The 22,262-nt window shown below is 45.0% G+C and overlaps 1 protein-coding gene across 1 annotated transcript in view; it reads left to right on the forward strand.

Moving 5' to 3' along the window:
• FGFR3 (fibroblast growth factor receptor 3) overlaps window positions 1-22,262 on the forward strand; it is a 41,984-nt gene that overhangs the window by 2,527 nt on the left and 17,195 nt on the right. The window contains exons 2-4 of the mRNA XM_008939202.1: window positions 7,418-7,681; window positions 12,047-12,100; window positions 17,945-18,114. Coding sequence (XP_008937450.1) covers window positions 7,418-7,681; window positions 12,047-12,100; window positions 17,945-18,114 — 488 coding nt within the window. The remainder of the gene's footprint in view (window positions 1-7,417; window positions 7,682-12,046; window positions 12,101-17,944; window positions 18,115-22,262) is intronic.

Below are 22,262 nucleotides of genomic sequence, written 5' to 3' on the forward strand. Positions count from 1 at the left end.
ATATCAGCCATTTTGTGGTGGGATCTGTCTGTTGAGGTCAAGCCGGGATGCCCCTGCTGTGCTGTGCAAAAGCTGGGGCCAAGTTGGCCGCTGTTCAGGGGCAACAAGAGGCAGGCATCAAAAGGACGATAACCTGTTGGCACAGTCCAACAGTGCTCCAGCTAGAACCAGCCCAGTGGGTGTCCTGTCACTCTGCCTTCAACAGGGAGTGGCCTGGGTTGACCACGTTTGGCCACCACAGTTGGGAGAGGTGGGCTGTGTGGCATGTGGGCAAACGAGCTGCAAGGATGCAGTCGCCCACGTGCCAGGCTGGGACTGGTGTCATCCCTGCAGTGAGCGTGGGCCGCTGAGATCTGGCACAGCTCATTGCTGCCCTCCTCTTGAGTAAAGCACAAAGGCTTCAGCACCTGGGAGAACAGGACCCATTGGCATGGGCAGTCCTTGAGATGCTTCAGCACAACCCAGGAGTTCTCACTGGATACTTGGGTCAGCACAGCCTGGGGACCTCAGCGTGCCCACACTGCCAGGCCTCCACTGCACTGCTCCCTGTCTTTTGGGACCATTGATGGAGGACATTTAATATTAGTTCTGATATTTCTGTTAAAAAAAAAAGAGTGCGGAACTGTGAGATGGATAGATATGGATGGTGGTTGTTTCTCTCTTTTGTGTTTTTAGTGGAGAACCAAGGAAAGTGTTTGTGTAGTTTGGCCAGATTTTAAGGAAAACTCCCATTGCTGTTATTTAAGCCAGAAGAGCCCCAGCTGAAGGCTGTCCTTGGGACAGGCTCTGAGCTCAAAGCAGCAATCTAAGCTTTGTGTCTCCTGGGGTTTACATTCCCATTTTTGTTAGGTGTAGCCAAGAGATCCCTTTGATTTCTCCTTTTTTTTTTTTTTCCTCCTCAGGGCTTTCCAAATGCCACAGGGAAATCCTCCTAGCCAAAGTGTTTTTGTAACTATTTCAGCTTTGGGACGATTTATTTCTTCTTCTAGCTCTCAGTATCTGAATTGGGTGATCTGAGAAAACAGTCCATTTAAAGGAGGATACTGTAGAGTCCTGATGAATCCTGTTTTCTACTTGGCCGGGGGAACAGAAAGCTAATTGCCAGTAGTAAATCCATTCAAAGGAGGGCTGGAGGGAAGCAGAAAAGCTAATATTCCTCCTTGAATGCCATTTAATCTCTGAAACCTTTCATGCAGATGTAAATTAGGATTTTCACAACAGAGTCAACAGTTGCTTGGTAGATAAGGCAGATTTGCAACATCTGCTTTTCCATTCTAGAAGCTCTTCCAGAGTCTCTGCTGAGATAGCCAAGCTAAACACTAGAGATTTTTTTTTTCTTTCCATAATCTCTTGTTTATGAAGAAAGCTGCATATGACAGAACTAAACCTGGTTATTGTTCTGCTAATTTTCTAGGAAAAGAGTTGGTTTTTTTCCTAACACAGACCTTAAAAAACCCAACTGAGTGGTAATACAGTGCAGCACACTTGAATAACTTTGGAAGATATGTTATCTGGTACCAACTGCATAGGCCACTGTGATGCTAATACAGTATAAACAGTTTACTTTGCATTATTATTAGGAAAGCAGTTTTAAGCTTTTCCAGGAGAGCTACACACCCCCCCCTCCAAGCAAACACACGCAATAGGTGAAAGATAAAATGGTACCTTCGAATGGTGAAGGCAAACCCTTTCCAGACATGGCTTCCTAAAGGCATGTTTCTTGATAATGGTTTAGACTTCTACAGAAGCAACCAGGTGTTTTTTTTGTTTTTCCTGAGGTGTGAGCCCCATTTTGCAGGGGAGATAACCCAGCTGAACACTGCTTGAGGAAATGATGTAGATTTGGCAAAGCATCCTGTGCTGTGCTGCTGAGATTGCCACAACGACCCCCTTCTTCCCAGGATGGCTGCAGTCTGACCCTGGAAAGTGTGCTCTGGTAGGGGTCTTGACCTTGGAGGGGGAGAAAAGAGGGGAAGAGCAAGGGCACGAGGTGTATTTTTTAATAATATTTTTTATTCTTTCTCTATAGCATATACATAAAATACGACACATAATATCCCGTATGTATTTTATACGTTACATTTTGCTGTGCCAGGCGGGTGATGTGCCTTTTGGGGTGGCAGGGCCATGGTCAGGCAGGGAACTTCTGCCACTGCCACCATCATGGCTGCCGCAGAAAGGAGAGGAAGCTTTACCTTCCATATAACAGAGCCAAAAATACTTCTATAAAAAAAACTCCATCGTCTCCTCACAGTGCAGTGAGGGGACACAGTGACTGTAGGTGACCTCGCTTTGCTGGGGCGCTGCTCCATCGATATTATCTGCCCTGAGAAGCAGGTTCTTGGGTAAACAGGAGATCCCATGATCTTACCATGGCCACCTCTCGTGAGGGGCTGCTACTTGGTTCAGGCTTTGGAGCTGGTTTGATGATTTTCAATATTCCCTCAGGGCTTGCCTGCCTCTCTGGAGAGATTGAGGGAATGGGGAGGGGAAAGGGTGCTCATTGGCGGTGGCAGTGAGGCCACTTGTCACCCCTCCTGTCTGCTTTTTAAATTAAGGCACGTCCCAAATGAACAGCATTCAGTAAGAACAGCATTTTATTCCCCTTTTGGTCAATGGGATTTGCTGTTTGCAGTGCAGAAGTCCCAAGGTGAGGTGGGGAAGTGACCCTGACCCACAAGCAGCCATGCAGGTATTAGGGAAAAAAGCTTTTGGGAGGATGAATAATACTGTGGACCCCTATTAACACAGGTGGGACACATAATAAACCAGGGCTAAGCACACAGAGAGGGCACAGTACTGGTCTGAGCCTGGAGATAGTCTGCCTGCTTTTGCCATCATGTCCTTTTTCAGCCCACCAATGCTGGAGGTTTCCATGTTCCTGCAGCAGCTGGCCACCAACTCGGTGACTGTGACCATGATTCCCCCTGGGAATGGGATACCAAACTCAACAGTAGAAGGCTCTGGCATGGTTGTTGCTCTGTAATATACCCTGTCACAGTTCATTTGGTGCAATAAAATACATAGAACAAAAAACCTTTGCAAATTAACCCACAGAGAATGGTGTGTGGAGTACTGCTATCTTTCTGCTGGTTAACATGCCACATATGGCTTGTCCAGCTTGAAAAGGGGAAATTATGATCCACATAGGAATGAGCTTCTTAGTCCTTTCCTCTACCAGGATGTGAAGGAAACCTGAAGAGCCTCTCTGAGATTGCCAGGATTAACCTGCAAATAGTCACTGACCCTGAGGAGGACACCAGCCAGGCTCTAAGTTGGCTTGGATGTTTTTTGAGGGGCCATAAGCATCTCAGGAATACCCTACCACCCTCCATCTCCTTGTCTCCTTGCTTGAAAAATAAGTAACTGCATATCATTCTACAGTTCTTGAGAGCTGCCTGCATTAAAACCAAAATAAAACATTTCCAGGCTCAGGCAGAAACAAGGATTGATGTCTTAGAGGCGCAGACATCTGATGGAAATACTGACACATTAAGTTAAGCGCTTGGAGCTGCGAGCCACACAGAAAGTGAGTTATTGTTGGGATGAGCCAAGCAGCTACGGAGATGAAGTGTCTTATCCTTATAAGTGAATACATGCAAAAGCATTTTAGCATTGCTGGGCCAGCTGCTTCTCATTGTGGAAGGTGCTTCCCAGCGAGTTGCTGCCTTTTTGCTCCTCTGAACAGCTTAAAAATTGTCTCTTTCTCCATAGCATGTTTGCTGTGAGCAGCAGTGATGAGGCTGCAAGTCCTGATCTGTATCAAAAGCATCTCTTGGTGATTCTCAGCTCATTACTGCTTTGGCTATACTAATAAATGGTTGAATTTTAGTCCTGTCTTGGGAGCCAACAACCTAGATTGTCTCCTCTCTAAGAACCCATTAAAGCTGCACGTGTATTAATCCCTGCTCTGATGGCAAGTCTCAGAGAGGGCTCCTGTAGCCCCTGCGTGAGTTAACTCCCCAGTAATTTATACCTGTATCCACTGTGGATTTTGAAAAGATGCTGTTAATATCAGATCCCAAATGGGAGTTTCCCTGGTGAGCATGGGGACCTTGGCAACCTGCCTTGCAATAGAAACCCATTACAGAAGCTTTAAAGGACTCATGGGATTATCTATGCCAGCAGCAAGGATAGTTTTCTTGGGAGCCAGGACTGACACCCAGCAGATGTGTTTTCTGCCCCAGTAGACCCAAAAACCTGCCTCCCCCAGTGTTGCTTTGCAGTGGAAAGCAACTGCCTGCTTCAGTGGAAGAAGCAGCCATGTTGGGACAGTGCAGCACCTGCTGCCCTGTACTGGTTCCCTTCTGATTTAGCAATGGGAGAGGCAGGATGAAGTGGCCAAACCCTCGTCCGGGTCCCCAGGAGGGCTCAGCCTATCTGTGTGAAACCCCTCCCAACCACAGGCTGCACACACAGCCCCTGCCACTTCGTTCACACCACATGGTTGGAAGTGCAGACTTCTGCAAGTCAGTCTGATGGCTGGATGCTTGGCCTCAGAGGTGGCAACTTCCATGTCTTCTTCATGTCTTGGTGTCTCCTATTGAGAAGGTATCAGATGCACCAGACACTTGCAGCTGGAAGGCAGGAAGGAGGTGCTGGGCTTTGGGCACCCAGTGGGAGACATGAGCTCTGGTTCCCCACCTTAAACACTGGCTCTTCTGAGCATGGAAATGAGACTGTCTCTGCTTTCAGGTTTATCATCATATTTGAAAGCTATTTGAGGAATAATAAGAGTAAAATTTCATTCTCCAAGGTCACAGTTGGGGAAAGTGCTTAAGCACTTAAGTGCACATTTAAGTACTTTGTGGATGTCTTCAGTTTGGGTCCTTTTTATTTTTTTTAAGCCATAAGCACATAAACTGAAATTTGAAAAACTGTTCGAAGAAGTGAGATTGCAACCATTAGTAATGTTCTCCTTTTAATCACCACTCCATCTGTCAGGATACTACTCCCAGTCAGTAGGGGTACAATCGTTAGGACTGAACATTGCATTTAAGAGGCATCACAGTATCTCATGGAGACTGACTGAGAAGTTTGAGGGCAGAGATGCGAAACTAAAGTTATCAGAAACAAAGGATGATGCTTTGTTCAACAGTTCAGACCCCAGTCATTCTTCTCTGAGTCTAAACTGAATTTTCTCTTCATTTCAGCATTCCTTAATTATGTTTTATAAAAACATTTTGTCACTTTATTTGTTAACTCAGGTTCAAAAAAGAGTGATTTCCTTCTAAATGGCTAAACAGTACAGTTTGTCTTGTGCTTAGTCTGGACTTGTTCCTGTTTGGTAGGTTTATGATACAAAAGCCAAAATATACAAGTCTTGATCATTTGGCAAACAGCTTGGGTAAAATTGTGTATTTTGTGTGGAGGGACTGTGCAGCTGCATGGCATTTGTTTTCCAGTAGATTAAATTAGCAAGATCTTCCATCAGAGTCAGCAAACAAAGACCAGTGCCCAGTCCTGCAAGTGCAAGGCTGTATACAGGCTTTTTAACTGGAAGGCAAAGTTGGTGCCATTGAAAAAGTCCTTATACTATAGGAGAAGGAAGAAAACAACCTGAAAGGAACAGTTAAACCAGACTATTTCTCAACCATATTTTCCCCGAGGATATATTCCAGCTGGGAGGAGACGGTGGGCGAGCATTCAATGTCACAACAGGTGCTGGTCTCATCGGTTGGCAAGGCTGGAATCCTGTCTTCTTTTCCTTTTCACTGCAAGTATATGCTTTCAGGGAAAATCTTTTCATTAAAAGAAAGAAAAAAAAAAAACCAACCCAACACCCTAAACCTTTGACTGTATGAATACCACAGAATTCTGGCCAAAACCTGAAATATTTCAGTTGGAATTGCTGCCAGATTATCAGAGGAAAAGTTCTTTGTAACCCAAATGACTGTGGGTTTTGCCTCCTGTGAGACAACACCTCCCCTGAAACACCACATTTTCAGGCCCCCAAGATTCTATATTTATAACTTGCAAGGCCATTAACTGGAACATTTATATTTTTAATTTTTACATTTTCCACAGCAGAAGGGCAGAAGAGCAGCTTGAAGCCCATGCCACATCCTCAGGTATTCAGAGCTGCTGTAATCGCATTGGTTTCACAGTCAAATGGTAATCTATGAATTAATTATGCTTAAGCTGCAAAATTAGGATCTCTCTTCATATCTGATTACTATCAGAGATCAGCTCAGGCCACTGGGGTTGGAATCATAGGGTTGGGTTCAGACTAATCTGTTTTGAATTACTTTTTACTTGCTAATTACGTAATCATAGCATCAAAGTGTCTTTGTCGTGGAATGGGATCCCCCGTAATACATATTGTACAAAACCAAGAAGACTCTTAAGCCTGGTGCAGTGAACAGCCTCAGAGCCTGTGTAAGCCAGAAGACAGAGACAGGGCAAAGCCAACTGAAAATGTTGGCTAGCGTAGACAAGGTGGGGAGAATGACAGTCTTCTTGTTGATGTAGCTGGGTTAAGGGTAGCTGTAGAGGGCTGATTCTTCTCTGCTAAACTGCTGAAAAGGATGAATAAGCCATTCAATGTCGAGTGAATTTATGTGTCACTAAAATGAGCCTGAGGACCATCAGACTCAAGAACCATGCTTTCAACATGCCCCATTTTCCTCTGTGGAGAGGCTTCTGAGCTTGACCCTTTCCTTGTGTCATTATCCTGTAGTGAAACAAAATTCTCCAGCCCGTGGTGTAGGGTTCACTGTCATCACCTGTGGAACAAACTGCCACAGCTGATAGACTGAAGAAACAGGGATTTCAGCTTTCATGCTCAGTCTTTGGTTCTGCACTTCTTTGTTGCACAGAAAGTAACTCCATCAGGGAGCTGGTAGTGTGTTCATTTATTTCGGCTGTTCCAGACTCTGTGTTCTGTCCAGCCTTCCTCCCTGTTTCCTTCAGCCTGGAGAGGTTGCCCCTGGGCCATCTAGAGTCACTTGAGAAATTTGGTTTATCCCCATTTCTGCTCCTTGCATCCCCTTCTTGCTTGATCTCACAGAGGTTGTGGACAGACTCACAGGAATAAAGAAATGGAGATCCGGAGACGGAACTGGGAACTTCTCAGCACACATTTATTTCTGCCCGATCACACCCCCCTCAACATGGGGTGTTGCAGCGACCTTACGTAGAGCTCCGTGCTGTTTGTTGTGATGCAGCTGATGGAGTGGCTGTGTTTTGGTTGTTAGCCATCCCTGTAGATCAGCGAGTGACCTGCCTGTAGTGTACACAGCTGTCTTTCTGCCTTGCTACCTGCCTGGGGCAGGCAAGGCTTACCTCTGGCCAGGAGGAGCTCTGGCCACGTGGAAGCATCAGTAGGGCAAATATAACATGCTCCCTTTTCAAATACTCTTTCGTTCTCCAGCACCTGCTTTTATTTATTAATTTCCCTTTGCTTCTCCTTTTGCAGAATACTTGAGGAGCGAGACCGCCTTTCTGGAAGAGTTGGTGTTTGGAAGTGGAGATACCATTGAACTTTCCTGTAACACCCAAGGCTCTTCTGTGTCTGTTTTCTGGTTTAAAGATGGTATCGGGATTGCACCTACCAACAGAACTCATATTGGGCAAAAACTGTTGAAGATAATCAATGTGTCATATGATGACTCGGGGCTGTACAGTTGCAAGCCAAGGCATTCCAACGAGGTCCTGGGAAACTTTACAGTCAGAGTTACAGGTACGTGCAGAAATACAGCTGTCTTGGGGATATACTTTTATTATTTCTTTATTTTATTTTTTACCCCTTCACACACCAGCACAGCTGGTGCTTTGCAGTGTTTGTGCTTGGTAGGTCTCTTACCTCCCTGATAACTCCTGGCAGCAATTAGAGTGATGAAACAAACCAGTCAAAGATTGCTTGTGTGTCCATACCAAATGTTAAAGCTTGATGCTAATACTGAGAGAGACTCAGAAATGGTGCTAGTCAGATTAAACCCCAAATCCCCCTTAACACTCAAACAGATGCAATGCTGCATGTGCCTTTGAAGTCTTTTCTGAGTGAGTGAACTGTGGCTCAGGGAGGTTAAGTGACTTCTTCCACTTTATGGGACAAATCTGTGTCAAAACTGCATGGAAAAGCTGGAGATTCCTGAAAATTGTTTCCCTGTTGTAGCTGATAAATACTTTCCCTCCATCCTGGTTATCACAAATTACTAGTTTGTTTCAGAAGTGGCTTATCTGTAAAACGTGCATATCTCAAATAAGTGCTTCATCAAAGGTGCTTATTTGGATTCATGTATTGTAAACAAGTGCTGTGTTAGCAAAGCATATGCTGTCATTTGCTTGGCTGTATTTTCTGTGGTTAGGAGAGTAGGACAGAAGAGCTATAAGCTGTCCAAGCTTGGATCACTAAACAGAAAGTGCCAGAAAAATCGGTGGTTCCCAGATAGCTAGCCACTAACACTAAGGTCATCTCCATGATTTCAGGCCGCTGTGTTGGTAGATGGATACTCATCACTGTAAGAAGACAGAAAGCCTACTGAACACACCGGTTAAAAGCCTGAATTTTCAGAAGAATTAAGCCCTTTTGGATTTAAAGTTTTGAAAGCTTTCCTTTGCCCTTACACTGCTGGAGCTTTTTCAAGCATCCCTGAACTGTAGGTCATTGCCTCCAAAAGTTGAGTTCCCTCAAAAAGTAAGGGGCTCTGTCTGAAAACCAAACACAGAGATGTTTGTGATTGTAAATCACATCCAGTCCATAAAGGGCTTTCTCGTGCCAGAAATAGGATTTTGTGTAAGTGAGAGAATCAAACCATCATGAGAATAAAAGCTCGTTTCAACAAGCCTTCACCAACATCTGCTTTTCATTGAACATTACTGGAGATTGCTGTGAATGCTTCAAGGTCATATCAATTAAATGGTTAAAGAAGTATTTGGCCCTTGAAAGGCTTTCTTTAACTAGGTACGATTATTTGAGCTATCCAAGGAACTGCAGGTTGTTAGAAATGTTACTGTCTTTTTTTTTTTTAAGTGACATTAAAATGCTTTTGAGTTCAAGGGGCAGCAGGGAGGCATAAGAGGGCAGCTGGTTACATGCTCAAATGAAACAGCTGCCAGCCCCAAAAGTTTGTAAAGTGAGAAATTGTTTTCAATAGTGGAAGGGCTGATAATCCTCTGCTTTTAAAAAGTTTAAGCCCCTGTGTTTTTCCTCTTTGCTAATAATAGCTAATAACAGCTTAAGAACAAGCGAGTAACCTGAACCTGCTTTCTGACAGCATTATGAGTCTTTGATTCTATTAGCCCACTGTCATTACCACCAAAGTGCTGGTAATGTGGGAGTCTCCATTTTAGCTGTCAGCAGCACTTGGTTTAAACTTTGAAGCCCTGCTTCATGTGGCAATAGAGGCGCCTCTCCTAGGCTCAGATATTTCTTCCTAATTCGTATTGATCGCTCGGCGTGGCACTGGGGAGATGAGATTGTTATCAGAGATTTGTGGTTTGTGTTCCCACTTCTTCAAGGTAACGCCAGCGATTAGCTCCATGTCTGGTCGGGTGTTCCTGTGAATACCTGATGTTCAGGGCTGGAGTTGTTCTCTGCATTAAATGGGTTTAAGTCTGTACTAACAGACTGTGATTGCTCTGGTCTGTATTCCTAAGTGAGCCAAACTAGGCTAAGGTGTATTCAGAATAGCTGCTAAACACCTAAGTCCCATTTTGAGAGCCGCTTCCAAATTCTAGCAGCACATCAGGATTTTCCTACCTGGGGCCATGAGTTTTGAGTCCACAGCAAATTACCTCTTCTGCAGCGAATTTCAGTGTGCACAGTGGATTGCTTGCTGCTGAAGGTAGAGTAAGCAGATGCTGGAGCTGGGATTTCAGGGTTGAAAATCAGGTTGGTTAGTAGCAGGGTTTGAGCTCTTTAAAATGCCTCCTTTGACAGACATGGACTGGAGTGTTTGGCTAGTTTACAAAAAGAAATGTACTGTCCTCTTAAAAATGGAGGACTTGAAGAGGAGCACAAATAGAAGCTGCATGCCTGAACTGATCTCCCGCCCTGCTGGCAGAAGCTCTGTTTCTGCAGCCATTTCACACACAGAACAGCCTTTGGATTTAGTGGCCAAGCAGCACTCACCCCTGTGATGAGCACAAACTGCAGGCAACAAAACCCAACCCAGTCCAGCAGCGAAAAGAGCTTTCACAATGACCAAGACTAAGCTTTTCAAAACAGGTGACTACAAACATTAAGCCCCTTTATGTTCATTATTAAAGTCCTTTTGAGAACAGCACCTATCAGTTCTCATGGTGCCAGTACTCATCAAGGGTGACTCTTTTAGCAGATGATTAACAAATAGCTTACCAAGTTTTAGTCACCTTTTGAAAAGGGTGTTGTTTTAGTAACCTGAATAGGACAGTAGCTCTGAGCATGGGATATTTGGTCTTAAAACCTGAGCTGCATCTCTCATCATCTCACTACAAACAAGGGCAAAGACTCTTCCTCAATCTTGTGGAAATGTTTCTGCATTGGTTTAAAAAATGATTCTGCTCCTCTGGTCACAATTGGTTCATTGTAAGTGAAAAGTAAACTATAATCAGATGTTAATATATGAGTAACCAAATCTGAGAGTGCAGGGCTGAGAATGTGCTGGTGGGGATTTGGCTCAGTTTCTGTCTTTGCCAGGACTTGAGTAAACCTGCTGGTTCAGCCAAAACACCTAAACATCCACTTCATTTCAGCAAACCCTGTGGCATTTCCCTAGTTTTGCTGCCAGCAGGACCTCAACTGTGGATTTGCAGTTATATATGTGCCTGAAGTCTTCCTTGAGACTGCTGAAGAGAGGTGCAAAGCCTGATGTTCCGTTGCAGTCTAAAGGAGAGAGATGATTCATGTGTTATTTGCTTCTGTAGGTGTTGACTATGTCAGGAAAGTCCTTACAGATTCTGCAGGGGACTAATATTTTTGTTCCTTCCCCCTCTTTTCTTGTTTTCTTGCTTGCTTTCTCTCTTTCTCTCTGAATGGCAGAAAATTCGAGTGAATCTGGAAATGAAGGAGATTCTGCCTGGCTTGGTCTAAAGTAGTGCTTTACATTTCTGGCCACATGTTCCATGCTTGTGAAATTTTTTATTTTCTCAAGTTTTACCACTCTCTCAGAATATAAAGGCTGCTGGGTTGTTAGCATTTTGCCTTCATTAAAAGAAAACTTAATTTCTAGAGATTATATGAAGTCAGTAATGCTAAATCTCCAGACACAGAATGGTACTAAATCTTGTATAACTAAATCAAACACTAAGCTGCTATTTTTTAATGAGATTTACATTTACAGTAGTCATTTGGTGGGGGGAAGAGGGACTGGGACTTCATTTTGGGCAGCCTGGAGAAGGTGAAATGTTAGACCACATTAAGAGAAATGGTTCAGGATGTTTTGGAGAGAAACAAATGGAAAATTCCCACCTGTTAACCTATATTCAGTTACAGCCTTGAGGTGCCTGTGTGGGAGGAATATAACCGAAGGGAACTGGTTCACAGAGGAGCCATCAAAGTGTCGATCAAGAGAGAGGTTTGATTGCAAGGGGAAGTTTTAAAAGCTTTGGTCTGAGTGGTTAAGCAAGGAGGTAATGAGGGGAGATGTGGCAAAGGTGTGCTGAGCAAAAAGAAAAAATCAGGGAAAGTGAATTAGAAATGCTGACCTGTCCTCTTGAGACGTGGTGAAATAAAAAGTGTTCAAAGTAAATGCTAGAGGGGAAAAAGAAGCAGGGGAGAACTTGTTCTGCAAAAAGAAACTGAAATTTCCCCTTTTGGAATTGCTTTTGTATTCATTAGGAGAAGAGCACTTCACAAAGGGAGAGGTATTTGGCATTAGACCTCAGTCTCTGGTGGCAAAGCACTGGCAAACTCATGACATCTCTCCCAGTTCAGAAGGCTCCTGGCCAGTTGTCCCTGGCCCAGCAGCATGGGAGGGAGGGGCTGGTGGAACTGCAGGGAAGGGTACTGCATCATTTGGATGTCTTCCCTCGGTGGAGCCCACTGTGGCACCAGCAGCCTCGGTCACTGTGGTGTCCCCATGTGCCATCCTTTTTCTACTTCACTTCTTTCTCCTTCTCCTAGATTCACCTTCGTCAGGTGATGATGAAGATGACGACGATGAGTCAGAAGATACAGGTAATTTGTTTTTCTGGGATACAGAGGCCTTTTTTTCCAAAGAGATGTGGCTCCGAAGCGGAGCAGCTCATCCAGATATTCATCTGGTCAGCTATCATCTCTTTCTTTCTTCCGTGTTGAAATCGGTGGCCTTAGGAGGGCACCATGTTGATATTTATCTAAAAATTCAGAAGTAGCTGCCACAGTTATATTGCTGCTGTAATATCCTACAGCAGCAGTGGCGTCACTTTTCTTTTTGGAGACTTGATTCTGCAAATCTGACTTGATGAGCTGGAGCTAAAAACTCTTTTACATGCAAACCCACACAAACCCACTTATCTTTGGTTTTGGTTTTATTTTTGGTTTTTTTTTTTCACTACTACATTGATGTTACACCAGCTTTACACCACTAAAAACCTTGGCGTGCTTTATTTTTAGCTGTTTTGAGTCTGGTCCTTACCAGCATCTTGGCTAGAGTCAGAGCACAACATATACACTAGCTAGGGGCCAAATTTGCTGATGCTGTAAGCAGGAACGACCCCTTTGGCTTTACTGGCTGTTTCTTTTGCTCAGGTGGTAAAGGGAGCCCCAGGACAGACCTTCTCAGTGCTTTGACTCTGAGTCTCTTTCAATCCCAGTGCTTGTTTCCTTAAGTGCAAGAGCATTAATCAGGATCATTACATGCTTCAGAGGCATTAGTGTTGTGTTTTATTATGCTCTTTATATTTCTGCAAAGCGAGCTGCCTGTGCATATGTGTTTTTAATAAATAAACGTCTTGCATTTGAACTCCCAATCAGCTATGTACATTGGCAGAAGTTCAACACAACTGGAACATTTCTCCTGCCCATAGCGCTGGACACACAGGACTCTTTAAAACAGGTCTCTGTAATAAATTCACTCCCCTGTGTCGTGTAGTGTGTGGACAGTGGTGGTGAGTTACAGTGCCAGCCAACCCATCGGCAGCACTTAGTGGTTTTCTGAGAGCTTCTAATGAAGGGCCAAATCCTGTGAGGTGCCAAACGCCTTTGCAGAGGTGCTATGGGCTCCTGAAGCCTGGTAGAGGCATAGGAGGAGGGTCAGGTTTGATCAGGCTTTGTTCCTGCTGCAGAGTGGTTTCTAATGGGGACAATTAGTTGTTCTGTACCTTTTTTAATGTGGTTTGTAGTAAACTTCATCTCTTAGCAACAGATATCAGAAAACCTCAGCTGGTTTATGGTACAGAAAGACATGTTTTTCTTCACTGGAAAGGAAAAAACCGTTTTGCTGCATGTATTTATAGCTGTTCTGGGTCTTCTTGACTTCAAGGCTGTCTCCTTTTTTAGATCCAAAGGTAATGACTTAAAGGTCTCGTAAAAAGTTGGACTCTATTCTGGTTTAAAAATGGTTGACATAGCTTAATGTGCCAGTGCACACTGAAACCACGTGGTGTGTCGTGACATGGATGTGTTTTATGTTGCTTTGTTTGACATCAGACCCTCCACTGATCTTGAGTCTGAGGAGCTGTATTGTTAACCCTGGCACCACTGCAGCTGGGACATCCCACCAAGGACAGGCCCTACAGAACTGTCCTGGGCCAGCAGGCATGTGGGTGTAGCCAGTGCCATGTCCTATGGACAGCCCAAAAACCGGTGTCCTCCATCTGAGGCAAAAAGATACCCTACTAATGAGCTGTATGGGCCCCTTCTTGGCTATCAGATATAGCTGTGGTCAGTAGTTAGAGGAGTGAAGACAATAAAACAGTTTGGTGCAGGAGAAAAATATAACCAATAGTTATTCATATTTAGGGGAGGCCATCCATCCAGGACTGTCTCGCTGAGTGTTGCCATATTTCATGTCATTGAATAAAAAACTTGTCTCCTGGCCCCTTGCAATGACAAGTTAATTTTCTGTCTCAACTATGTTGTTTGAGAGCTTCTTGTCCTTATAGAGAAGAGCTTGGAGAGCTGATCCAATAGCATCATGAGTTTGAATCCAGTCTTTTTAGTTTTGTGGGTCTGACCCAACATTGTTGAACATCAGGAGCTGGAAGTACCAAATCAAGAGAAAGAGAAGAAGTCTGTCCTAGAAGAAATCGATATTTGGTTCAAAAACTTGCCCGTTTGGTGCAGCCTGGTCACAAACTGCCTTTGCAAAAAAAAAAGCCTTTCCAATACCTCTGTTCTCTACAGCTGTTTTTCCTGGCCCTGCAACAAAAACAAAACTCCCTTTTCACACATGGCTCTTCTGCCCCAGTGCTTCCCACCCTCTGTATCTGTTTGTTTGGAGCCCCCGCTGCGTAGCCCCAGCACCTTCAAAGAGCCCCTATAATCTCCAATTAAATCTGGCTGTGTACTTGGAGGCGTCAGCTGGGGAAATTACACAATTAGGGTTGATTCTGTCTGCTGCAGAATTTTGTGGCAGCTCCTAATTGCTAAGTGAGCGCTCGGCTGTATTAATTATTCCAAGTATCGCTCTCGGTTTTTTTTTTTTTAATTGGTCCTTGCAGTCAGATGGGTGGCCGATGTCTTGGACGAACAAAACGGACCATCAGGCTTAGTGTTTGATGATGGGAAAGGGCCACTGATAATCTTGGCCAGTCCCTTGTTTTTTTTTCCACACCTGCACGTGCAAAATCATTGCTTATAATGAATTTGGGAGCAGCGGGTCTAGAAATTTTTCCTGTCTTCCTTCTTTCCTCCTTTCTCACTCCTGAAACTCTGGAGTTTTACAAGCTTTGTTTGAAAAGAAGAGTTAGGAACATTTTCACTCCTTAAAAGCCGTGATGAAAGGACTCTGGGGGCACAGCAGGCCGAAAGCAGCGATGTTTTGTTGGCTGCTCCTGCGAGCGAGAACAAAGGCACCGTGCTCAATGCGTAGACAATTTCTTCCAGTTCCAGTTCGACTTGAGAGCGATGCCCTGCTTGATTGAATCTTGGCACATTAACCCAGGGGTGCCCAGCCCTGGCAAGCCCCAAATCACATGGAAGAGCACCCAAACGGAGAGAAGGAACTTGGGCAAGAAGCCGTGTCTAATTGCAGGAGGGAGGAGCAGATCCTGCCTGTGGAGAATATACCCAGCTGGAAACTCCTGGGTCTCATCTTGGGTTCTTTCTGGTGTCCAGTGGCACAATCCCCCTTGGCTTCAGTGGCAATATTTGCAGCCTGTGGGTTGATGATTCTCCTGTGAGACTCAAACTCATCTTCTGAGTGAGAAAACATGGTGAAACGTCACCGTGCAGCACATGCAGACAGTGTGGAAAGGGGAGAACCTCCCAAAAGCACAGCGCAGGGAGGAGCCCAATCCTGGAGGGTTGGCCACAAGATCCAGTTTTACATCCCTGAGCCTGGGTGAATGTCACCAACATCATAAAATGGGATTTATTATAGGCAGATACGTTAATCAAACAACAAACAGCAGATTATTCAGCTTCTTAGTGGCAGCAAAGGGGACTTTTCCATCCCTGCCTGGCCTTTCCCTGAACTCTTCCCCCATAGCCCAGTTAGCCTCCTGTAAAGTCCCCGGGAAGCTGGGATGCGTTGCCAAAAGGAAGTGTTCAGCCAGGAAATAGCCTGTGCTTCAGAAACCAAGGACCAGATGTCTCCCAACATGGTTTCTGCAGCTCCCTCCTCTTCAGCCTTCCCAGCACCACCCCAACTGGCCTCCTCTGAAGTCACCCCCCTACCGCTGCCTGGGCTTTTGCCCAGCCTTTGCTTGGCTCCTGGCACCTTCCCAACACATGCAATAACAGTGTCTTCCTTCACCATCAGGACCTGCTGTTCCTTCAGGGGAACTGCACCTATTTGTCTAACTTTTTTTTTGACTATTCCCCTTTTCTGTGCAGTGGTACCATTACTTTAAGCTCAGGTGTTGGAAGGTGGATGGCTCCATGACGTCCTGGTTTAGCCTATATTGTTATGTAACTTTTGAGGTCTCCTGGATGCGCTGTGAGTTTACAGCAAAGTTTGCGGCTGGGATTCTGCAGGAGCATGGGAATAGTAGTGATTCCTCCTTTTGCTTTTGTTTGTGCCAGCTGTACTCTTGCTCTGGTGCCATCCTGGCAAGAAAAGGGCCTTGAGCAGTTTCGTTGTTTAAAAAGTGAGGCGTACATGGCATGGATGAGCACCAGATCCTTCTGATATGTGGAGATGTCTCTGACAGACATCATGGGGCATTGTGCAAGGCAGTCTGAGGGCAGATGCAAGCCTTCAGTTCTGGATTTCCTTCCCTGGGATGGCATTGCTGAGGCACCTACCTGCTGGCTGCAGCAGTGTGAAAGCAGATGGGACACGAGAGCAATGTGCCCAGTGAGGCTGTCTCAAGCAAATGGCCAGTTGGGCTTCACAAGAAGCTATGGGGAGAGGTGACTATGTGGAGAGTGTTAGCAAGTGCTAAAACGTGGTGGGTGCATGGATTGGTTTGGCTGAGCTATACAACCTTGCCTGCAAAATCCTCAGAGTTCAACTGCATCAGGGAACCTGCATGGGGGATACTGAGTACCTAGACCAAGGTTGGGTCATCAGTGACTTACCTGGAATTGCAATGGAATGGGTCTCACAGAGCCATGTGCTTCAAGGCTAACTACATTTGGAGCACTGGAGAAAGGGAGCAGCTCAGGAGCATCTCAGATGGGTGGAACAAGAAAAAAAGCTTTGTACCCCCTTGTCACTAAGGGGGAGGGGGTTGCATAGGCTTCAGAGTAGCACTGTCATGCTGGATGATGTCTGTGAGCATCACCACCACTGTGGGACAAGCCAGCAGCAGTGCTTTCCCAACAGCTTTGGCGACCATCATGTTCTCCACGACAGTAATTGAAGGACCAGCACCTTCAGTCTATCTTGTCCAGAAGCACACAGGTCTCTGTGACCGGTGGGTTTGGGTACTTTGTGTCTGTGGGTGCTTCCTTCCCATCTGGAGGAGGTGCCAGTTACACTCCTTGGCCTCCTCTTGGCTAGTTTGCAGCCCAGATGTTGTCTGCCTCCATCTCCCTTTGGCCTCGGTAGGGAGCATGGAGCTGGGGGGCTGGATGTGGCCCCCAGCATGGTGGGGGAAGCTCCCCACATGCAGCTCTGCAGTGCTTTCTTAAGCAGAAGTGAAAGCTTGAGAGGCTTTAAAAAAAACTTTCTCTTTCTTTCTTCCCAGCATAATGAGTTTGCTGCTGCTGCCTTAATTTGGAGTTAATATGTAATGTTTGTAACCCAGCCAAGAAACATCGTTCTACTTGAGGCACATTATAAAAAATATCTCATGCTAACACTGGTGTTTTGAAACTTATCCCTGTCCAAAGGTAACATGAATCTTTAAAACTAAAATCACTTGTACTTAAAGAACATAAACATGATAAACCAGTTTGGCACTGTTTTTTTTTTTTTTTCCTTCCCTTCCCTTAAGGAGGCTACACAAGATTTGTTGTCAGTGAGAAGCAGAATTTTCCAGTGCACTCAGCTAACTCTTTTTCTCTGCTCCCTTGCTGGCCTGTCCACATTTTTTTACAGTTTCAACATCTTTCTGCTGTTGATGCTTCCTGGCTGCTGTTGTCCTGAAGGTACATCTGTGTCTTTTTACACACTGAGGCCAGATTCTTATCCTGATCTGGATAACTCTCCCTGTTGATTTAAAAGCAGCTACTCTAGATTTATAGTGGCATTACTGAGACAAGAACCTGGTCATGAACCTTTCATCACAAACCTAAAATGAAAACACCCTGTCTACGTCTATGAGAGTCACTTAGCTGGAAAGCATTTCTGTGTCATTTATCTTAGCTGCAGCAGGTAGCAATTTGACTGTCACTCTGCACATGCCAAAGCCTCCTCAAATGCATCTGCTCACCAGCTGATATCCTCCATTGCAGAAATGGGGCCAATCATCTGGGTCTTTTCTTTCTCAGGTGTCCCCTTCTGGACTCGGCCAGATAAGATGGAGAAGAAGCTGCTGGCAGTTCCCGCCGCCAACACCGTTCGCTTCCGATGCCCGGCGGGTGGAAACCCAACTCCTTCCATTTACTGGCTGAAAAACGGCAAGGAGTTTAAGGGAGAGCACAGGATTGGGGGCATCAAGGTAAGGCCTTGACCTGGATCCCTGTTTTTTATCAGGAGTTTTCTGTCAGCAGTAGAAAATGCCATTTCACAGTCGTTGATGTTGGTTGGTGTAAGAGCACCGTCCCGACTGCGTGGGGGTGGGGATGCTGCTTGAAACCAAGGTGTTAAAAAGGGCTGCTGTCCGTTGGGATTGCAAGCTAATTTCCTCTGGGTTTGTCTGCAGTGGTCTTTCAAGGAAAAATGAGGCTGGGTTTATGGTTGCATTGTGGATAGTGATGAGAAAGCAGGAGCAGAAACTTCTGTCCTCATTTCTGGAGATCAGCCCAGTGTGTTGAGACATGTGAGACCAAGCCGTAGGTTACTCCCAGCTTTCAAGGAAAGCCGACTCGGCGTCCTTTGAAAGGTGTGGGAAGGACGTCACCAAAGAGCTGGACCGTTGTGCTGGTGGATATTAACATTCTTGTGGTATAAATCACTGACCCTTGGTCAAGTGTTGGATTCCCTTGTAGCCAGACTAATAGCATCTGCTTCTTGGCAGCTTTCTTCTCCCTCCTTCCTTTCTGCCATGAGGTGTTCTGGAAAATGCTCTGGTTCATGTTTATACGTAGAGCCAAGGGATGCAAACCCCCACTGCACTCAAATGTTTTAATTAGCCAGAAGTTCCTGTGCTACTGTATATGATGAATGATGGCAAGATTTTAACAGGAAAGTCAGCTCTCCTCTGATTTTGTTGGTTTTGTTCTTACTTTGTCCCCTTGAGGTCACAGTCAGGTTCCTTTCTGGTTTTATTTGGAGAGAATAAAACTGGCAGCAGCTGCCTCTAACAAAACCAGCCTAGCAGGAAGGAGTCCTGAGCAGTGATTTTTGCCTGCACTCTGCCAGCCCTGGCATACCTCTGGGCTACTGCTAAGGAAGGAGAGAAGGTGATTTTTAGGAAGGCACCTTCATCAGTACTCTGAGCAGCTGTGTGCTGATGCCTGCCACATCTGTAGTGTTTTGACAGGGGCCTAGGCATGCGAAGTGTGCCAGGCACCAGAAACCAGAAAAAGACTCAGAAAAAGTCTTCCCTCCCCGCAGTTTTGGGCTGTTTTCCTGTTAGCTCAGACCCGTTCCTGAAAGAGCCTTTTGTGATTGCTTCAGTGAAGCCTTTGAAGCTCCCTCCTCAGTCCTGTGTCTGCTCCAGCCTGGATGAGGCTGAGGACACGCTCAGGTTTGGATCTTGTGAAAAGTTAAGAAGGGAGGGGAAGCAACTCTTGTGGGTAAACAGCCTTCTGACAGATAACATTCACAAAGCACAAGCATCTTTTACTAATTGCAGCAGTAAGGATCATCCCAAAGTGTTTTCAGGCTTGCGTGCGCCTTTCCAACGGCTTTTTACAGAACTATGTGACATCAGCTGCACTAAATTATGCTTGCAGAATAAAATCTAAAGCTGAAAGCAATTCCCCTACTCACTTCCCAGTGGTTTTAATCTGTCCTTGAGTTTAAATTGACACGTTTCATCCTCTGGAACACGGTAGTGAGTCTTTGGCATGGCTGTGCTTTGTTTCTCTAGGGGCATCTTCTAGCAACCAGCCAGTGCTTAAAAGAGCTATTGAAGGCAATGTCAGGCCAATTACAGAAAGATTGGTTTAAGCTCTCTATCTGTCTAGGTGTAGTTCTTTGTCCCTTTCTTGATATAAAGACATCTTTCTCTCTCTGTGATTTTTCTTTCCTTATTTGCTTGCTTTTACTCTTGAGCCATGGTTAGATGTAAGCAGTCTCATGTAAATCTCATCCAGTATAAATATACTGATAGATATCAGCTGAGATTTGAACCAGAAAAAGAGATTGAAAACCTGCTCAGTATCTCATGTATTTAAGATTTAAATTCCCTGTTACAACTTAACTTCATAACAGGATTAGGCAGCTTGAAAAGAATGGGCAAGATCCAGATCTGGCAGAGTTTGGTTGGCTTACTTCATCTTGAGATCTGGTCTTAACCCAGAAACCCCTGAGCTAGGAATGTTCTCATTTGTTTTCAGTGTGCGTGGAGAAGTTTAAATGTTGATTGTGAAGGGTCTATGGTCAGTAAATGAAAGGTGACCACTCTTCTACTTCTGCCTCTGCAAGTGATATTTAGATCCCATGTGATGGCCCAGTTGTATAGCCTGCAAGAGAGAAGGGTGAGTGTTGAAAACATGAAGTACAGGCTAACCTAGTTTTGTTACAGTTCATCCTTAACTGGTAAAGAAAAGAAATTCATATGACTTACCATATGAAATTTCCCAAAGAGCATTAATGGTTAAATCCTTGTTGGAATCTCTAATATCGTAAGCCTGTGTGTGTTAAATGACCCTAGAAGGGAAGATTGAGGGGGAGGGGAGATAGAGGATTATCCCTTCCCCAGACCATTGCACTGACTTGCATACCAGTCTGGCAAACATGGACTGAGGTTCCAAGCGTGTCTGCAAATGTTTGTTTCACAAGGAGCCAAGAATGACAACACCAAATAAAGCAGAGGGATTTCCAGTATCTCACTCACTTGATTAATGCCTTCACTCAGTTTTCATGTTTCTAGTGTTCTACTGAGTGCAGCCACTATCCTAACTTGGGAACATCCCTTTTTATTATGCTTTAAATCTAGACAACAGTCTCAACCTAAAGAAAACCCCTTCTTGTTTCTAGAATAGTTTCCAAACAAGTTCTGCCCCAAGAGTCTGTGTCCCCCAGGTTCTCCTCTTTGTTCTGTCCAAAGTCCCCATCACAAACCTGATGAAGAGAAGTTCTTTGACAGTGTCATAAAAGTGCCTTTGAAAGCACATCCTAAGTAAAACATCTAATTTGGACCTGATTTTGTAATACAGGTCAGACGAGGGAGTCATCCATGTATCTGGAGCTCCATTTCCTTGTAGTAGCTCCTAGGGTTCCAGGCTCAAATGTTTTGCAGTGCTGAAAACTGGATTAGAAGAAGTCTTTATACACAACTGTGAGGCAAACCGGTATGGAAATGAACCACTGAGCAGCTACAAATTTGCACTGAAACTTGCTCCACAGTCTGGTGTGTTCAGCTGTGAACCCAGGGTCAGGGCTCTGTTTGTTCTCAGAGCTCCTTTTGCCCTGTAATTGCTGCGCTGTCACAGAGGTGTGCACCAGGAGGGACGTTGCTTTACAAGAGGTGTAATGTTGGTTCTACAGTGAGCTCCATCTGTGCTGTCCCGGATGGGGAGAGGGTGCAGTCAGACCTGACCAGACATCTGCAGCAACAGAGATTCCTGTATGGACTGTTCAGCCACAGCCTCCTATTACCTACAACCTGAAATGAAGGGAGGTGCTTTATTCGGCGGTCTCTGAAAGTGGGGTGCTCAGCAGAGCTGTTCTCGTGGGTGCAGTGATCTGCAAAGCTTTGTCAAAATGACTTTTGCTTGCTTATCCTGCAACTAGTCTGTCTAGTCCTATGACTTTAAGCCTTCTTTTTGCAAAATTCTGGCGTCAGTTGCCAGTTCCTTTAAAGGAAAGCATGTGGATACAATTTATGTGTAGCAAAAGAGGTTAAATGACTTCATATTTGAGTTCACCTGCTGCAGCCAGAAACCTCCAGAAGCAATTATACCTTTGTTTTTCCCATCAACCTTTGACTTTCTGTAGTGCAGCGTTATTGTAATCTCCTGCTTCTGTGTCCTTGGAGTCACCTTCAAAAGGTTTAATCAAGTTAAAAGTTCTGCTGTGGGTGGCAGACAGCATCCAATTAATATCCAGAGATTTAGAGAGCTTTCGTATGCTATGCATCCTGAAGTCATCTTTGTTACTGTTGATGCTTTCTGTATTAATTCAAGATTTGCTTTCTGTATCCCTTGTTTCCTTTGTACTCATTAGAAGCAACCATTGTAGCTGGGCTCACAGGGCAGCAGCAGGTCAGGGTGGAGGCATGGGCTGCGCTTTCCCTTATGCAACTGAACAACCAACAGCTCTGGGCATGAGCCACATCCAGAAAATCAACTAGTACAGAACTTGGTGCCAGAAGAGAAGGGCTGACCATACACCCTAGGGACCAGACTTGAGGCTGGGCATGTTTTCTCCTGTTTTTTACAGGCAATTTGGAGGAATAACTCAGTTGTAGACACTCATTTCTGTTCAGACAGGTGCCATGACCTGTTGCCTCCATAGCACATATCTTTAAAATATGTT

Source organism: Merops nubicus, unplaced genomic scaffold (genome assembly GCF_000691845.1).
Source record: "Merops nubicus isolate BGI_N331 unplaced genomic scaffold, ASM69184v1 scaffold41980, whole genome shotgun sequence".
Lineage (NCBI taxonomy): Eukaryota > Metazoa > Chordata > Aves > Coraciiformes > Meropidae > Merops > Merops nubicus.